This window comes from Schistosoma haematobium, chromosome 1 (genome assembly GCF_000699445.3).
Source record: "Schistosoma haematobium chromosome 1, whole genome shotgun sequence".
Lineage (NCBI taxonomy): Eukaryota > Metazoa > Platyhelminthes > Trematoda > Strigeidida > Schistosomatidae > Schistosoma > Schistosoma haematobium.
In genome coordinates, this window is record NC_067196.1 from 40,300,174 (window position 1) to 40,320,621 (window position 20,448).

Below are 20,448 nucleotides of genomic sequence, written 5' to 3' on the forward strand. Positions count from 1 at the left end.
AATAACATTAAATTAATCAATGTTTCCCTAATATTTATGGTCATACCATCAAAATTTAAATTAATGGGTACAATAATATTCACAATCGGTTTAATGTTAGCCATAAATTTAGGAACGTCATGAAAATTCCTGAGTTGTGACTAGCTGATAGAATCATTTCGGCCATTCCTAATTAATTTCCAGTCACAGAAAGCTGTTAATCTATACACATGGAATTAAGTTATCTGTTTAAAGTTTTGATTACTGTGTGAATAAATTATTTCTGGTACAATTCATATTCTATTTACATAATCCGACTAAGTATGCTCCAGTTAATTTTAGTTCATCCTTACTGAAACTGAAAGAATTCTATCACTAGGCAATATATCAAGATATTATCAAAGAAATATCTAATTCGAAGTTCCAAAACCTATAACATTATTTCCCTTTGTAATTCTTTTTACTCTAATGACCTTATAACATAGACCCATTTAATGTACCACACCCATGAAAGTGTTTTACTTTTATTAGACCTTTAAAATATTTAAACAAAACTAGAGCAAGAATAAAGTCTAACAGATGTCCTTACGTAATTTATTGATTAATTTTCAAACTGATACACCTTAAATTGTGAATAAAAATTTTGCTCGTACAAATATACCTCACTGTATGCTATCACTATCATATTTCACAACTAGAGAAAGTTAACAAAAAGAAAAACAAAGGAATAGCAGTGAGAATATTACAAAAATTAGTAGAGAACAGAAATGATAATTCAAAAGAAATTGATAAGAAGGGTAGTGAAAGGTACAGGATATGATGAATGGGGGGGGGGTTACATGGAGAAAATGAATTAAAGTTGCTGTGCGAATATAACTTATTTGGAACCATAGTCTGCAAATTCTCTAAACTTACACTAAGATTAAGAGATCTGTGGCTCCTTAAATCCTTTACATCAGTAGTAAGTAAAATTATATAAAAATGCAAAGATATAGTATGAACATGTTTACTATTCTTCAAACTAGTTCTCAAGCTAACCACTTGTCCCGAATATCTCAACCAATGAAAGTTCCCATTCCTATAAGTAAATATCGTGAATTTATCACAAGTAATATTCCACGATACACAAGAGACAGTTAAATATATTACCTGCTTTTTATACTGAATAATTTAGAAAGACAGAAACAGGATATTAAACTGTGACGTCATCAACCACTTAACTAATATTTAATATTTTCGGGATGAATAAGGATTTTCCTTGCACATTAATCAAATGCAACCCAAATTTTGATTGGACTGAATTATACTTGTATTTTCACGAAACTGTATTGTCTACGTTCCCCAATTTCATGAGGTAATCCCCTAATTATAAATTGACCTTTTATGAAAGAATTTTATTTCTACAGCAATAGCTATAACGAATGTAATTGCATACAACTTAAGCGAACATAACGACGTAACCGATTACGATGACAAATAATCCCTCTCTCAAACACAAGTACTCAGGTGAGGAAATTCCTGTCGAGTGGTCCGTTGTAAAATATAATTTACTCCCGAAGAATATAAAAATAGTACACTGGATTGATAATTATTCTTCAGACCGAATGACAGAAAAGACTAAGGGGGAAATGAATGAGGCTCGATACATCCAACCTCTCAATAAGTGTCCTAAGTTTCATATTTCCACCCTGTGATTATTAGTTTTCGACTATACCGGCGATACGTTGTAAAAAGTGCATTATTTTCATATTTGACTTTTCATAAACCTTCATTCAAACTACGAGACATCGCTACTACAGATTATACTTATGAGTGAAGCACGAAAGATGACTGAAACAAAATATAGTTTTATCTCGCATTTCTTGATTTACTCAATTCCATAAAAATAACCAGTTGTAAACAATTATCGGTATTCGTTAGAAACGTTTTGCTCTAACTACAATTTAACAAAAAATTGTATAAATTAACTATCAGAACTTTAAACCGAAGTTGTAAACTGAATAACTCCCCTAACAATTTACATGATGTAGTGTGATCTGCAATATCAAATATCCCAAGTGATATCTTGACTAAACAAATACAAACCAAGTTTCAAAGTCAGCGTAACAAGTGGGATTAAAATATTTTCTTACTGCACACGAAATCCAAAGTTGGCTTGTATTCCACTTGAACATGTTCGTTGGTCTACTAACAACTTCGTTATACATTGATTACTTTAAAATGACAGTCTGATAAACAACATTAAATAACGTTCACAGTGATAAAAACCACGCTGTGATGGTAACAATTTAGAGTTTCTAAATTTAACGACCAGCGTAATAGAATGGACAATTTCGTTTAATAACGTTAGATAAATGACTAACGTTATGAGATTTGACTGAATTGATAGTAAATCAATTTAGTCAACCACCCTATACAGTTAGTAAAGAATGTAGCTGGTACAACACGTATACTAAAAACTGTGGAAATGTGTGACGACTGAGTTTCAAGGTCACGTCAAACAAATATCTTAAGATGGAAAGGTTTGAGTAGAGAATATAAGTAAATATTCGCTCAATCAGCCCTATGCTGATCAAGAGTAAATTTTTATTTCATAGTCAGGAAACTGTAAATCAGTGTATATGATGAAGATTCATTGGTTTCCTATTTCAGATGAATAGAAGGTGGTCAAAAAGCATTGTAAATTCTGGGTATCGTACTGAGTCCTAGATTCATGGCTCTTCGTTGGATGCAAGCCATAGATGCAGCACATAAATTTTGCAGTACTTTTCATACTACTTAAAGTAGGAGAAAACTTTACAGAAGATTTACTACATTGCATTCCTAGAGTAGAATAGTGGAATATTCCAAGACTAAAGTTTAATTAATGAGGAACATTTGAAAACCTCAATATTTATACTATGTGAAATATTTAACAGTACTTAAAATTAATAAAAACTTGTAACCCTTTGATTCCCAGTACCATGTCCAAATTGACAGCTAGAGAAAACAATTGAAATTAATTTCCGAGTATAAGTGTACTCGATTTTCAGTCAAACTTTTCCATTTTAGTGTTAATGAAACTACGCAGCTATTCGGATAAAAGTATTTCGACTAAGATTCAATAGTCGAATGTTTAATGATTCAATCACTAAATCATTCCTTATTCACAGTGTTTAATTAAAGTTCAAAGAGTATCTTAACTGAACACATAGATATTGGTACAAAGGGGCACCGAATACACATGCGCCACACAAATCACTTTATTTGTATGAGGGCTGTGTTACTGCTCGGGTGCCCAAACTAAAGCAGATTATTCTCTTTAGGGGCCACACCGGAGCCTTTGACCTAAAGGTCTAATCTACAAGGCAGTGGAGCAACTTAAGGAGATGCAATCCCATGGTAGCCGGTAACCAATAATTGGTTCATACGCCATTCTCTCCCTTAGGATACTGGGGCCCATGTGCACCATTAATTTGGGATCAGGGTTTTCCAACTCCCCTAGGTAGATCCTCCGCGTCCACGAACCCGGTCAAAGCGCCGGACATTCGCTTTTCGTCTTCTCAATTCCGTAAACAACACCCCCGCCACGAGAAGGCAGTGAGTAGGATTTCCCTGGAAGATGCTATATACGTGTGGCCATGTGAGAGCATTTCCAGAGGGAGAGTGAACTCTCCCCACTCTCAGCCGTACCAGGGCATTTGGGGGCTAAGTGTACAAATAATATTTGATAAAACAAATAAACACTTCGCATAAATATATAATATAAATCATTCTCTTTGAAACCACACATATATATTTAAACAATATTGTTACAAAATGAGGATTTAATTCATTGTTTTCAAATCAAAAAATAATAACAATATTCATTGTGAAAATAGAAAATCAGAAAGAAAAATAATAACTGTCTTGAACAATCTGTCGCAATATTCAAACAATCATCTAAAGTTTAATAATCAGATAGAAATACAGAGAAAAAATCATGAGTACATTATCATGAAGATACAGTAACCGAATAGAATACAAGAAAGTCATTAATACAAATCAATCATATTAACACTTTATTAAGAAATAATATGAAGGGGAGGAAAGAGACAAAAAAAATGTAAGTCATTTAATTATAAATCATATTACAAATTTGATATGAAATAAATTATAACAATAACAGTAATTTTCATTATAAAAATTATCGAAAAGTTGTTATGTAATAAATCACCAAATAACTGATGTTTATTAGGAATAAAGAAATATTTGAAATTAATAAACGGGAGAGAGAGAGAGGGGGAAAACTCGTGAATAGGTAGGTATGAACATATGCGCACATGTACACACATTTTTTTTAAAAAATGCACATTTACACTTTTATTCCTTGTTCAGAATAGGTGGTAATAACAAAAATCATTTGACAGTTAGAAAGAGAAGGATTTAAATCCGGTGATCTGTATAAAACGTTCTGGCTTTCAAAAGAATATGCATTACATCGACATTTGATGGATAATTCTTAGTGTAAATGATACAAAAAAAAGCATTAAATGAAAATATTTAAATGATTTTTCGTTTAAAATACTCTCAAAGTAAACTTAAATATGAATTAACATTTAGGTTATATATGTTCAATAATAGTTTATCATTCTTTTTAAACACATATAATTCAATAATTATTGGCCTAATTTAACAGCCGAAAAACTGAAAACCCAATAGTTTAACTATTGAAAATGTCCTCTGAAATAAGTGAAAAAGCTTCAAAAGACGGATAAATGCATACTTAATTCATATGGTAATGAATGAGTAAGGACAATCTACTAACTTCAGTTAGATCAGAATTGTAAACCAGAAAACATTACCGGACAGCTATTTGGTCATAGTATACGACTATTTATCTCTCGTGCGAATCAACAACTTCATTAGGTACTGAACCTAAGATTTTGAGATAGTGCCTCAGCAACTAATTAACTTTTAAAAAATACTGATCTTCCATTCTAACTCTAGTTAAATCCTGATATTAATTGAAATAGAAACAGACATTAGATGATGAGAAATATAACTAGAGTGAGTTACTTTAAACCTGGAAAAATGATTTAGATTCCTTTAACAAATGATGAACAAAGCAAAGTTTTTGAACAATACCATACGTGAGTTGAAAGAACAACATAGGCAATTTAATGAACAGTTCGAACTAATCTGATAATCAATTATCCCTTCAGAAATGTTATTCTAACAGTAACAATTCACTTTCTTGGATAACTTAGATAACTAAACGATAACTGATGTTTAAAACCAGCTAACAATTTAAAAAAAGACTTCCAACGTTTTTAGATAAATTATTCTTGATTTTTTTAAATAAGCATCACTTACCATACAGAGTTTATAGAGTTTTCGAATTTCATACTGATCTTAATTACACAACTAATGAAAACCAGGAAGTAATGGACAGCTACTTTGTCGTAGCCTTATAGGTTACCATTTAACATTTGATATTACGATAATTAATTACACAACTAATAAACAGTTAAAACACATAAGTTTATAAGTTTGAACAGCTTGTTAATTATCAGTCGATAATAGCATCTGAGAACCTAAAATACAAAGTTTTAGTTAACTAAAAAGACTCATAAATTCGTTTATTACTCCAGTTATCAAGTAACTAATTTAACAAGTAATTTTTCAAGTTCTCTAATCATACATTTATTTACTATTACGTTTTTAACTGCTTGAAATCATGAGTTAATTGAAGCTAGACCACCATGGAAAACCTGGAAGCGCTGGACGGCCGTTTCGTCCTGGTATGGGACTCCTCAGCAGTGCGCATCCACGATCCCGCTTCAATTGACTAGTGATTTCAACCAGTGAAATTTCTAAAAATCTCCACAAAACCCATTCTGATATTACGATTTTGTTAAATCGAATAAAAAAAAACCGCTTATTAAATTATGCTACTTATTAATATCAAAAACACTTTCAAGATATCTGAAATAAAGTTGTTTTCTAGCACAGAGAAGTAATTCACAAGTAAACTATATATATATAGTCAGTATTGTTAAACTATACAACATACGCATATAAAGTTAATTTCTCCTTTTATTTTAATCCTACAAGAAAATCATCATAGAAAAATTCATGTGAAGAATCAATTTTTATTTATTATAAAAATTATTTACTTGAACAAGTTGAACAGCCGTAGGAAAATCTGCTTTCAATAGTTGATCACGAATACCACTTGTAATCAAAAGAAAAAATTGGCGAAATGAAAACAATAAAAACAATAATTATAAATAACAACGTAGAGAAAATTGAAAATCTACGAGATGGATACTAAAGTTTCTAAGAAAAATCAACCATTTCATTATTTTGTCCTCATATAACCATTAATTTTGACTCTATCAGTACACTGATCACTATTTATTTTACATTGCTTTAACTTAAAGATATTCATTTCATTTTATAAAGAAATAAAAATAACAACTTAACCGTGATGTGAATTAGCGTTAACATCAAATTTATACAAAGGGTTGAATTGTTATGAAGCTGTGGCTTAGTGGTAACAGCATTCGACTTTTAACCAGTAGGACTCAGATTCAAACCCTAATATATCTGCTTCAGCACGGTCAGTCGGATAGTATTACTACCTTTCATACTTACGGTATAAATTGAAGTCATTTATATGAATTTGTATCTGATTAATGATTTGACTATAATCAAAAAAATAAGTTCATATCAAAAATGATTTAAATGTAATTTTTTTTTAAAAGTACAAATGGGAATAATAGTGACCAGAAGCATTTTTAAATGAGATGAAAACCAATGAAGCTCTAATGAAGGTAATTGTTATAGAAATCTGCAATATCTGACGTAACAAACAAACAAGAAGCCGTCGATTTGGAAGAAGAAATAAGAAAACTCGTTAAAACTATAGAACAATTAGATTGTGAAACTAAATCATTTAAAGATGATAATACATATGAATCGACCCCTTGAGAGTAGTAAGCACGGGAAAACAAAGTTATACTCAAGCTAACCAGTTTGGTAATTAAATGTTCACTTTTAATTAATTAATAAAACATGAAATCACTCATTTATTGATAAACGTATCGATTCTTAGTTGACAATCGATAGCGTATTTACTGACAGAATATTTAATGTTGTGTTATTGGAAGCTATTGGTGGTAAGCTTTAGTCTACGTTTTAATAATCATCACCAAAACTTTTGTCTACCCTTTAAATAATTAACGGTTGATCCGAGGATTCAAGGAAGCATCGCCTAGTACTGGAGTCGTCTATGTAACTGATCTATTGATGTTGCTACTAACTTCCTGAAGAAATAAATAGAAACATATGCCATGTTATCTAATTCTTAGTACTCTGGGCACCGTAAAACATAACATTGGTTAATAGTTAATGTCTGATTAATGCAGTAAAAACTATTTAATCTTTATAAGTGTGTAAACTAATTATGTTGTCATCAAAGCCTCCACCCATCAGTCCATTAAAATCCTATGAAATTTTATATTTACTCAGTTGTATAGACACAATGTCAATTAAAAGATGAAGTTTCATGTTTGATAAACCGTCATATTCCAAAGATATATAACATAAACTAAAAAATTCTGAATAATATACTCAAAATATCTGAACAAAACGGTTTAACTTCAAGGAAACAAATATATCACAATAACGTTGACCAACTGCTTTATCAAGTAATTGTTGGTTGAAAAGAATAAAATACTATTAAAACGGATTAATCAACAAATATAAATTATGTAAGATAGTAAATTACTAAAATGCAATTTTTCTAGATAATTTTTAGAATTAGTCAACAACAGCCACTGAAATGACTCAGAACAATTTTTATATGAACTGTAACTAGTAAGAAGTTCATACAATGAACTAAATATTTTGGTTAACAAAGATCTATTACTCTACGTATATTAATGAGGTATGCATTACTATGAAGTTTAATACAATTCTATTAGATTGTAATCTGAATAAACTAAATTCTAAGTAAATAGGTCAAATTGAAGATATATTTGTCAACCAAATACTATTAACAATTTGAAATGAACATTATTTACTAAAGTGAAAAATAACTCAACAAAATTATAGATAGAAATAGCTTACATTAACATTGAACAGCAAACATATGGAAGTAAGTTGAACCTGTGTGGATCTGAGAAAAGTGTATCCCATAATAGGAGTACATCTGTAACACAATAGATAAATACGAGTAGAATACTGAAATGTAATTGAAACCAATTTCATATCTATGAAAAGACCAAAATTGGTGTTAATTATGAACAATAAGTAGGGTGATCAGAATGTGCTAGATAGAAAACACTAAAACAAAACATCACTTCAAAAAACATTATTTATTTGTATCAGATATCAAGAAGATGCGTGAATTTTAAATTAATTTGTACTGTCAGAAGGGGTTTGTGGAGATTTTTAGAAATTTTCACAGATTGAAATCATGAGTCAGTTGAAGCTAGACCACCATTGAAAACCTGGAAGCACTGGACGGCCGTTTCGTCCTAGTAGGGGACTCCTTCTAAAAATCTCCACAAACCCCTTCTGATAATAATCATCTGCTCACTAGTGACTGACTTCAAGAGATACTCCTGGAGTTCTAGTGGGAAGCCGTTACCAGTGGAGTACAACCAGGTCTGTTGTGAGATATCAGCTCACTGAAGACAATGGTATATGGTGGCGCAACTTCGTGGATTGGTTGAAGTTAGACATTAACACCACTGGATACCGGCTCAGTGGCCTAATCGTTAAGTGCTCGCGCGCGAAGCCAGTAAGTCCTGGGTTCGAGCCCCGCGTGGTGCGGGATCGTGGACGCGCACTGCTGAGGAGTCTCGTACCAGGACGAAACGGCCGTCCAGTGCTTCCAGGTTTTCAATGGTGGTCTAGCTTCAACTGACTCATAATTTGTACTGGCTTGGATCATCTCGATACTGACTGAAATTTCGATCAGTCTTGATTGACATATGTGCATCGTGGACGGATTACCTCGATGTAGTTTTTATGACGTTTATGTAGAGTAGATGAAATGTGACTAGGAGTGAAACCAGGTACGCAAGCGAACAGCTCTCTAGACTCAATAATCAAGTGGGTAACGCGTTGGAGACTGGAGCCAACAGTATTGGGTTCGAGTCCAGGAATGGAAATCAACTCTGGGATGCATGTATATCCAGACGACGTGTCTCAAATACGACAGAACATGAGTCCCAGATTCTAATAGTGGCCACACTTCATTTATTCTATATAAAAGATGTATGAATGTGAACTATCATTTCAGTTAGTGGATGAACATGGGAATAAAATATCTTCAGTTAGGTTATCTACACTTACATCTAATAACTTGTATCTTCACTTATGAGCAAAATATAATGAATAACGAACTTATGGTTTAAATACATGCAAAATGGTATTCGTGTTAACCAACTCCAACCTCCCAGTTGAAATACGCTAGAAACTGAACTTAAAAATGTAATTAAGTGTTGTTCACCTTCTTTTTAACAGTTTCACTAGTATTCGAGAGAGTTGACGATATAAAACGTGTTAACATAATATACTATTTAATAAAAAGTAATTCGCCTTTTTCTTTAAATGGTATATATACGTTCAAATATGAGTTTCAGTTTTATATATGAATATAACAAAACTGAAAATGAATGAACATTAGTTTAAACAATTCCATTCATTCATTCATTCATTCATTCATTTCTGATCAATACTTTGTATACGATTGAATTTTCTCGAGCATAAAATAAATCAAAAGTTAACAACACAAACAACAAATCATTAAATTACGTAGTTATGGTCGATTTCTGTGTCATTTCTTTTAATGATGAAAATGCACACAGTATAAATTAGTGAGATGAAAATATTCTCATAAATACAGTTGCACCATTATAAGAGATGAAGAGTTTACATAATAAGTTTCGCTTAAATATGTACAATAATATAATTTCTAAGAATGTAGTTCTAAATTCTCTTATTTTTTTTCATGCCAGTATAAACTAAATGTAACGGTAACACACCTTTGAATAAACAACTTATTGGTTTGTAAATTGTACAAGACATTTCTTTTTAAAATTTTCATTGATTGAAATTAAAAGTGATGTCTCTGGTTAAAATAAAAATTCGATGTAACAGTAAGATTTCAATTTTATTATCTGGTAAATAATCCAGACAAAACTTAGATACCTTACAATTTTCTAGGCTTTTCAATACATTTTAATTATGTTTAATTGTATTAACTATTGTATTATTAACCATTGTATTAACCATTTTTACTACAAAAATAATAATTTTTTGAACAGTAGTTCTGTTTTGTTTATATCCATTTAATTGAGTGCACTGAACGGGTTAATAAATTGATTTTTTTTTAGTGGTTGTAATTTACATCACATTTTCCAATGTTGTTTAGATTATCAATCGCATATCCGTATACAGTACACTACTCCAATGTAATAAGAATTAAAAAGGAGCAAGTAAAGTTCCTTACTTAAAATGGACACTAACTTGTAAAGTATTTTAACAGTTATGTTTGAAAGCAAAATATACATGAAAAATGTTAAATAATGTAAATAATATTCAACTGGAAGTACAGTTAACAATATACACATAAGGGTGTTAAACAATATACATAACATATTTGTTGAATGTATCAGACATTTGCTTACTAGTTTTAAAGAAAATCTAAATTAATTATAATTAGATAGAAACTCAAACGACAATAAGTAAACAAGATTGAAAATTTTGTAACTTTTAGCTGGGTTCGTAATATAACAATGTAATCAATATTATTCTGACCACACGAGAAAGAAACGACTGTATATTTAAAAAACAAAACAGTTACTTTGATCTATAAAAATGTTCGTCTAAATTTGAACGGGTGGTTTCACAGTAGTTGAGCAATGATTTAATGTAATATAAGACATTAAGAGAGAAAAGTCATATTTATGAAAATCTTAACGATTGAACTGAAATGAATTTAGTTATATTCACTTTGATATTGAATAATTATCCTAGAGACTTTATAAAAAGAATAAGTGAGGAAGAAAATCTAAAAGACAAAAGACAAACCAAAAGGATGTGTTAACGTAGTAGTGATCTCATGTACCAAAGGAATTTCAGAAGGATTCTAAATCATCATAATATAAGGGTATTTTTCCGAACAACCAATACTCTAAACTCTGAATTAATAAGAACCAAAAAATCAACACCAAAGGAGGAACGATAAAAACTGTGTATATAAGATCTAAGGTAGTGAATGTGATATACATGTAGGTGAGAAATAACGGCAGCTTAATGTGAGAGTGAAGGAACATAAAATTTCTCTGAAGCACATTCCCGAATCCTAAGAAGACATGAGAAAACTAGAAAACAATTCAGCGATAGCATTACATTCAATAGACTCTGGGCATACGATTTATCCCAATGACACAAGATTCCTCCAAGAAGATTTACTTCATACAAAATAAGATTAACAGCTGAAGCCCTACATAGATGAGTAAATCCAAACAATATTATGTGGAGAGATGGTATACAATCAGCTGTCCCATGTTGACTAATAATTAACAAGTAAACCAAAACTCCCTCTTACATTTTCCTTCATTTAATCCATCTCTTATTTTTGTGGAGAACAACGATTACTTTCACTTGTTCTAGTCAGTTGGTTTATCTGAAAATACGGTAAACAATCAGTTTGGTTAACATAATAACACAAATGTTTTTTTTACTTACCTTCATTTTATGTATGATGTGACATGTTTGATTCATATCATCTATTAAATTATCTGATTTCATCAAAAGTACCTAATTGGGGGTGATATATAATCAGTGAATTTTCTCACATCAGATCTCCATAAGCATACAAACAACTATCATCTCAGCTTATTCATTGTAATTTTATATTCCTTGGAAATATGTAGAAAGTAGGATATTTTACCTGAATATCAATTCTTTGCAGTCAACGGTCAGGTTTTTGTTTTCAGATATTATGTGGTTTATTGAGATTTAGGGTTCTGGGTGTTAACAATCATATTTTCTATCTATTCATGTATTTAACAGGCACAAATGCGTTCCAACTATAGCAATATAACCCTCTCCGTTATATCATTAGCAGTTGTGAATATAAGATATTTAATGCCTTAATTGAATATACTTTCATCACAGTGTCAATCTTCGGCGAACCTAAAATCCTTTAAGTGGGTGAAGCTATTTATAAAACTTTATAAGACGTCGAACTCATGAGTTTCAAGTGCTTTGTATAAGAAAATTGACGATATTACTAACAATAACACAACAGAATTACAAACCTGGAAGCATGAATTCTCGTGCCAGCAACAAGCTTAACCAACGAAATGCAAAATGTTCCGGAACAAGTTCTATTTTTTTAAAGTGTTTACATAGATTATTGTCGAATTTAGATAATAAGTCCGATAAAATTTTCATTTGCCCACCTGATAAAAATTGAGCAAGTAAACAACAAAACAAATTAAGTTTTAGAATTTAAAAAGTAACAATATATTATTACCACCCATACTGAGGAATAGAAAACATAATGAAATAATATGTAAAAATCCGATAAATTACTACATAACCTATCTGACAATACGTTGTTTTTGTTATTATCGTTAGATACGCATTACTGTTGTATAAGGTATCGTTTGGTATCAACAATTCATTACAACCATCACATAACTTCTATCTGTTGTAATGAGGCATGCATAAAGATCTGTGATGAAATCTACAGTTGGTATCAAGTGGAATGTAATTAAAAACTATCAGCAATAAAGTAGACGCAACCTTCTTTTGATCTGTGGCTAAATCTTGAAAATTAAGACTGAAAATACCATACATACCGATTCTTTTCACGTACTTTACCTGGTTTTCTACTCATTTCGATATAATACTCCTTTGTTAATAATCATGTCGAATCCTTTTTCACATGTCACTGTACAGCGTTGTTATTTGAACCGATAACTAAATGCAACGGGTATTACCTTGTGTATTATCAGTTATCCTACAACAAAGCATTAATAGACATGGGTAAATAGCGAAACTTCAACCAACCATCTTACTCGACATGTGTTTTCCAATAAACCAGTGTTTTAACTTAATAAGGGGCATTACTCTTACAGAATTTTCTTCGAAGTAAAAAGCTATCATAATTCTGATATGATTTTAGCTGTAACATACTCATGAACCGAGAATAACTCGAGTAACATATTGGTAGTTTACTACGTGTATGATAAATGTGTAACTCAACTAAATGGTATATAAAATGATATAGAGATTTTGTGTTAAATTAGTTTAATGGTTATCTATTTCATCTGACCTACTCTTTTGAGGTAAACTACGTAACTAATTATTTTGATATACAGTGACTAAACCCCATGTAATTTCATACAGTACATATTTATTCAGTGCAGATATGTGACTGACCTATAAGATTATATTATTAATGTATGATGAGAGGAAATATTGGCTAAAATACCAGTTATTCTTTTTAAATAAAAAACGCATTGAATCGGGTGCTTTTATGAAGGAGAAATGAATCGAAAACCGTAAATGCTCACCTAGACCAGCTTCACGACTACCATCTAACTTTCGTAGAAAATTAGGATGAATTTCAGTCATAAGGTTATTGAAGCAATAAAATGTATCCATTTCTGCATATTCTGTGTGAAAAGAGTTGAGGTAATAAAATTAAACAGGATTTCGATACATCAAGAATAGAAATTGCGAAAATCAGGAGTATAAATTATCAATGTATTTTTCGACAGACTAGTTTATAATTTACAAAAATGTCAGTAGAGACGTATCTTTACTCCTCAGATGACTACAAACTAATCACGAGCAGAAGGTATTATCCCCCAAAGCTTCCTAGTGAATAAATTAAATCTAAAATAAAAGTGTGATTTAGATAATTAAGTCTTCATTGCTTTGTTACAAGACAAGTTGAAAGATCAAAAAAATTTCGGTCCTAAATACATTTAGAGATCTTTTTTATACAAATCTTTTTTCAATAACTAGGGTGTTTACGACTTGAGACAAATTATATTCCAACTGTTCATATGACTGATAATCCAATACACGCAAAATGACCAGATGCACTAATATATTATTTTAATATTTTGATGAAGATTACTCTCGAAATAATTAATAAACCCACTGCCACAAATAAGTACACAAAAGATATCTGAATGACTTTACAGGTTGACAACATGTACATCGACTGAAATTGACGCACCACATCATCATGGAGATGAAACTGTTATGACAAACACAACAGTAGTACAAATACTAACATTATCAGAAGTAGTAACAAAATATTAGGCATACAATATATGATTTGAGGAGAAAATATAGGTTACTGAAACAAAAGAATGTAGTCAATTGAGAGACTCAAAATCTGAGAGAAGACAGAGAATGGATGCATCTGCACAAATGACAGTCATTCTGAGCCATGTTATATCACATCTGCAACGATTGGACACGATAATCTAATCGACATCGACCAGGTATCTTGCACCCACAAACATGATTCAGTCTCACTGTTGATGACTTAACGATCGATACGAAGTTTTGGACTGACTAAACTTAGCTTTGTCACAGCCTAATTCTATATCATTCAACATCACACGTCGAGGTAGACAATGCTTGGTAATTCGTACCAGACACCTCGACTACTTTAGTCGATGGAGATTTACTACATCATCAACCGATTCGCCCTCGCTACCACGTTTCCTGCCCCTAACTTCCAACAAAAATCTTCAGCAAATATATAAATACACAGAATAAACTTGCTTCTCCAGGATTCATCGGGGTCAGTGGCGAAAACATAGTATATCGGTGCAATAATTTCATTCATTCCTTGAACATAACCCTGAGACACATGAGTTTTATAATATACATATAGAATTCTTTCAATCACTTCCCAATGTGGTTCCTGATGCGGTGAGGTCGAATTCCAATCGCTTTTACGGTTTATCTTACTTCTTTGTGATTGTGTTACTAAACCAGAAGATAATCGATGGCTTGGTTGGAAAGGAGCGTAGGTAGGTAGATGAATTATATTTGTAACACCGGCAAGATTTTTATTCAATGAACGGGACTAGAAAGAAAACAAGTAAAATTGAACACTTAAAACATGTTATGATAACAATAACATATACTTAAATCAAAAGCAATCCGTAGAAACAATTATAAAATACATCTTTCACCAGAAGTCTACATTAACCAACTATCAAAAACTGAGAGGTATAAGACCTTTCAATTGTTGAATGAATTCTCAGATGACAAACATTCATATCTGCAGCTAAGAAGTTGAGTTAGATTACTAACTAGTTGAGTTTTAATGCATTGATTACTGTAGTTGGGTTGAAACTAAGAACGTGCATTTACTAAAAACTATAGATAGCCCATCTTTAGTAGTTTTAACAATCATAACTCTGTATTAGGGTAGAATGTGACAATGACAGTTACTTAATGGCTTCTGATAACGGTTGTTCAGCTGATGTTAACTGTAACATGAACTATCTTTGAATAAAATACAACAAAAAAGTGGTGTTTAGTAACTAACAGGAAACGTTCAATCAATCAAGCTATGAAAAAAATTAGCCTACTGGCACAAGTGTCTAACGTTGATCGGTTCATGATCTCAATGAAACTTAACAATCTCCATAACCCTATACTGACAATGCGATATATACTTGCCAATGAATCTTCTCAATGTTAGTTTCACTTCAATAGCTCCCTTTTAACTGTTCAATAACTAGCCAATCTGTGTAACTACATTTTAGGAAGACAATTTCACCTTCCGATATTCAAAAGCTATATAGATGGAACATTTGTAAAACTTGTCTTGGCGTCTTTGTATTAAAATATTTAGTCAGTCAGCTATAATATTAAAAAATAAAATATTATAACCACTACAAAACCTCTTTTACGATATATGCCGTTGAGTAAATTGCTGGTGCTTAAAATGTGCGTTGTTGCAATTATACTTTGTCTTATACGGAAACGATTCCAGGGAAACCCTTGAAATAAATCACGTCTTAGCATCCCTACACGAAATAATACTCCGTTTCTGAGATGTCCAACGAGAATCAGCGAAATATAATGCAAAGTTGGTAACCCAAAGCATGAGATTTGTAAGCAAAACATTTGCTCAAAAAATACCAAGGAGAATTTTTAGGACTATTTACCTGAAGTGCAGAGGTTTCCCCTCTTCTCCGTAACACCCCAACAGGTACTTCCTTTCCAAATAATGATAGACAAGAATACTCTGTGGGACGACGAAAGAAATCAAAATCTGGACACAGTCTCTGACAGTCTTTATTAATCTGGAGTAAAATTTCATTATCGCGAAAAAACGCGATCCAATTTCCATCTGGTTCTAAATTCAGTGGCTAGAGAAGTAACAATAATACTAAATGAATATACTTACATGATCAGCAGGCATAGCATCTGCCACACAAGACTCAAATACAAATTCCTTTACATAACCTTCATATTGCCTTCTGTTAAAAGTGATCCGTTCTTGCCGTTTTTCGACATTATAAGGAAGATAATTTAAAAGGAACTGAAAAATGTAGAGGAATACCTTACCTTCCAAACTCTAGAACGGATCCCATTAGAATCGGGACAACCGTCAATAGACAATCTTTTAAGTTCTTCAATATTTACGTTTTCTCCACTTATAATATTTAGCATTTGTTCATGTCTATGGAACAATAAATCAGCATCGAGCGTACTACCTAGAGCATTTCATATCCATTACAGAGAGCTGTTTTAGTAAAATCACATAATAGCGGTTCTAATGAACATTTCCTTGAAATATGAGTTTTAAATTTCTCTAAAAAGCGTAAACATTTGAGAAAAGGTTTAGTGACACAGAGAGATTGGTACAAATGTGAGTTAGCTTAAATGCCCATCGCACATCAGAACGGCGAGATGAAATTGACATAATAGGAAACAAGATAACTGGAATGCTTAGTAGTGATGAGAATAACTGAATGCTGAGAATATTGTTCCGGAAGGGATGAAAAGGTACGTATGAGTGTATGAACATGATCACCACACGGACCCCAACTAAATATTTTGCACCTAACCACATAGCTCAAACCAACAATCACTGACTACATGAACTGATGTTACACTATGAGTTGGCTTCCACACGATTTCTTACAAGCTAGAAGCTAAACACTTGTAACCAAGGTACTAGAAGTCATGGACGCACTAACAATACTGACAGTAAAACGCGAAGTGAGCTTATATTAACATTCTAGTGTTTTGCTCTTCCTATGGCTAATCATCTCAGAAGTCATCACAATATGGTTTAAAAGCCGTCATCGAATAGATTCAGAAACGGATTGCGTTTATCTCATTGAATAGTCAGTAACAGGAACCCCCTATCTCAATAACCAGGTACCAGCTCTATCAGAGAACACCATGTGGAAGCTGGATCTATGCAGGAGAACAGCTTCCACGGATTAACACAGGTCAAACGACCTACTATCGTAAGGACGGGTTTAAACCTAATGACTTAAACATAAAACTATTTAGATATTTATGTAAATTACCAAATATAATCAGACGAGTTACAGCATGGTGTGTGTTTATTATTCACTGTTCATGGAAGCTGTTTAGAATGTGGTTAAACAGAAAACATCGACCTTTAGATGTAACAAGCAGTACGAAAGGTAACACAACAGAATTCACACGTTTCCCTTGATGAACACGAATTAATGATTATTATTTACCTAAAGACGGAAAATCTTAGCAAGCACAAGGGATGACTAAAGATAGACAACAAGACAGACCTAGACAGGATCAGACATACAACTAGTTGCAGTCACATTTGCATCTGTTGCATTCAAAAGGTTATGCGAATATAAACAAGAGCGAACAAAATGAAATAATAGTAAATACTGCATTGTGGAAACCACACAGCCGACCAAAACGCCGTAAAATAAAGGACGGAAGTATACCGACAATAATAAAAACCATAAACAAAATTCCAAAGAACGACAATATATGGCGAATTCGTTACGCACTTTTAGTGTGAAGTTAAACGTCTACGACAGGATATCAAACGTCATCCCGCAAGAAGTTCTCTAAAGCACAAATATCGCTTGGGAACTCGAAAGTTAAGTTTCAGAAATTTGTAACTATGTCATAAAAACCGTCCAATTAAAAACGGGATGGTTGGAAGAGAAATATGCAAACAGCTTTGACATTGCTTCCAGACAGGATATACAATGTATGACCACATATTACGTTGAGACAAAAAATACATTTCTAATTTTTACAAGCGCAAAATGAAAAAAATAGCAAATTATATAAATATCTATGAAATAAAAACCTTAAGAGCGAAGCGATTTCAGATTTATTGCAAAGATGAGCGGCGAGGGCAAGGTAAAAAGGCAGGGTATAAACGGTAATCACTTTCAAATCTGTCCGCCGTTTCGTTTCAACGGCCTTGAACGCGCTGACTGGAAGCGGGCATTCCGTATTTCAATTGCCGTGTGTGTGTTGGGTCCTATGAGTATTAAATTTTTCCATATATAAGTCATCTTTTGATGCATAATAAACACTAAATAACTGCTAAGAGCATTCGTAGATTCGGAAGCCGGATTGAATTTGATAATGCGCTAAGGGATTTCCATGAAGTGCCTATAAGTCTTTTACAAGTAGTGACATTCATTCATAACTTCCTAAGTAACACAACAACTGTATTACCGAGACGGAGTGAAGAGTATATAATAACTCATTTGTGAACCCTATAACAGACACGTCACAAATCAGTATCAAATAAAAAACATGGTTGTGTCACCATGCTCAAAAGAAACACCGATCGTTTTACTCATGAAGATTTTGTTCCTACTTGATGTGGTGTTATACACTATTACTGCAGACGTTCAGAAAGCCGCTGGACAACACTAAACGTCAATTGTTACTCACATAATTTTTCTCTGATACGTTAAATAATTATGTCACTTCAGTACAAAACAATGGTACCTCTAATGGATATAACTTTTTATGGCTAAATACAAACAAGTTATATAATATTCACAATTAGGTTAACGCTTGATTGCTTCTACTTACATTTTATAAACAACTACCGACATCCATGTTCACCGTCACCGCAATCAAGGAGGTGAAGCATATGTGAAAGATTTTACGGCTCATTTTCGTGAAAACTCAATCTGTGATGTATTTTTTGACTAGAAACACGGTGAACTTTACTTGCTTGAGTTTGTATTGTTACAAATAACTATATTAAGCTAACTTCAGATTTACTTACGTGGTGAGCAAGAAATACGTCAAACTGCCAATAAATTGGAATAAAAACTATGTTACAAGCACTAGCAATACAGAAATTGATGTGTGATGGAAAGAAGCCTGTTAATAGCTGATAAATAACGACACAAAAATCCACGACAATATGTAACGTGTGCGCGAAAATCCCTGGCTTACCCGCCAGTCCGTGCCAGGTAAAAACGGTAATCCCTTTCAAATCTGTCCGCCGTTTCGTTTCAACGGCCTTGAACGCGCTGACTGGAAGCGGGCATTCCGTATTTCAATTGCCGTGTGTGTGTTGGGTCCTATGAGTATTAAATTTTTCCATATATAAGTCATCTTTTGATGCATAATAAACACTAAATAACTGCTAAGAGCATTAATTGAGTATTTTCTGTTTTGTAGTGCACACTTTAGCTCTGTTGTTCCTTCAAAACTTGATCTGTGGTCCTAAGTGCTGTAGTGAAAGTCAACAGCTATATATAATTTGTTGATAAGGTCCGGAAAACAACGTAAGAAAGATAAAATAACGTAAAAGGTTATAGATACGCATAGTTTTTGTGAGTTAAGACGAAATGTCAACTGAAGGGTAAGTCCTAAATATTTGTTGTTCTTCCTTCAGTTAATTTTTTCAAGGAATAACCTTTTTTAATAACTATTGCGTGTTGTCTCTAGTGCTTCATGCTCAAGTGAAATTTCAGTGGAAGTAAGCGACGCGTTCCAACGTATTATGCTGAACAAGAGATTCGGAAGCTGGATTGAATTTGATAATGCGCTAAGGGATTTCCATGAAGTGCCTATAAGTCTTTTACAAGTAGTGACATTCATTCATAACTTCCTAAGTAACACAACAACTGTATTACCGAGACGGAGTGAAGAGTATATAATAACTCATTTGTGAACCCTATAACAGACACGTCACAAATCAGTATCAAATAAAAAACATGGTTGTGTCACCATGCTCAAAAGAAACACCGATCGTTTTACTCATGAAGATTTTGTTCCTACTTGATGTGGTGTTATACACTATTACTGCAGACGTTCAGAAAGCCGCTGGACAACACTAAACGTCAATTGTTACTCACATAATTTTTCTCTGATACGTTAAATAATTATGTCACTTCAGTACAAAACAATGGTACCTCTAATGGATATAACTTTTTATGGCTAAATACA

General features: G+C 32.4%; 1 protein-coding gene across 2 annotated transcripts; it reads right to left on the reverse strand.

Annotated features, from left to right (window-relative positions):
- Positions 1 to 3,703: 3,703 nt before the first annotated feature.
- On the reverse strand, positions 3,704 to 18,721 carry MS3_00009802 (uncharacterized protein). 2 transcript variants are annotated; one of them, XM_051218199.1, is made up of 10 exons: positions 16,728 to 18,721; positions 16,579 to 16,693; positions 16,418 to 16,552; positions 16,176 to 16,379; positions 14,965 to 15,082; positions 13,545 to 13,646; positions 12,282 to 12,425; positions 8,074 to 8,155; positions 6,117 to 6,174; positions 3,704 to 4,458 (listed from the first exon to the last, which is right to left on the reverse strand). In XM_051218199.1, the coding sequence occupies exons 1-10, from the start codon at positions 16,745 to 16,747 to the stop codon at positions 4,384 to 4,386; spliced, it is 1,053 nt and encodes a 350-aa protein (XP_051074040.1). In that variant the 5' UTR covers positions 16,748 to 18,721; the 3' UTR covers positions 3,704 to 4,383. The 2 variants fall into 2 exon arrangements, with proteins under 2 accessions (XP_051074040.1, XP_051074041.1); XM_051218200.1 differs by having other exon boundaries at positions 3,737 to 4,458; positions 13,545 to 15,082; positions 16,418 to 16,693; positions 16,728 to 18,334.
- Between the last annotated feature and the right edge of the window lie 1,727 nt (positions 18,722 to 20,448).

Excerpts from the sequence above, each read along its gene's own strand:
- MS3_00009802 (XM_051218199.1), bottom strand. The coding sequence starts at position 16,747 with ATGGATATGAAATGCTCTAG. Across the intron at positions 16,380-16,417 it reads ATGCTATGCCTGCTGATCAT|CCACTGAATTTAGAACCAGA; the intron begins GTAAGTATATTC and ends TTACTTCTCTAG. Across the intron at positions 13,647-14,964 it reads AGTAACACAATCACAAAGAA|AATATGCAGAAATGGATACA; the intron begins GTAAGATAAACC and ends CTTTTCACACAG.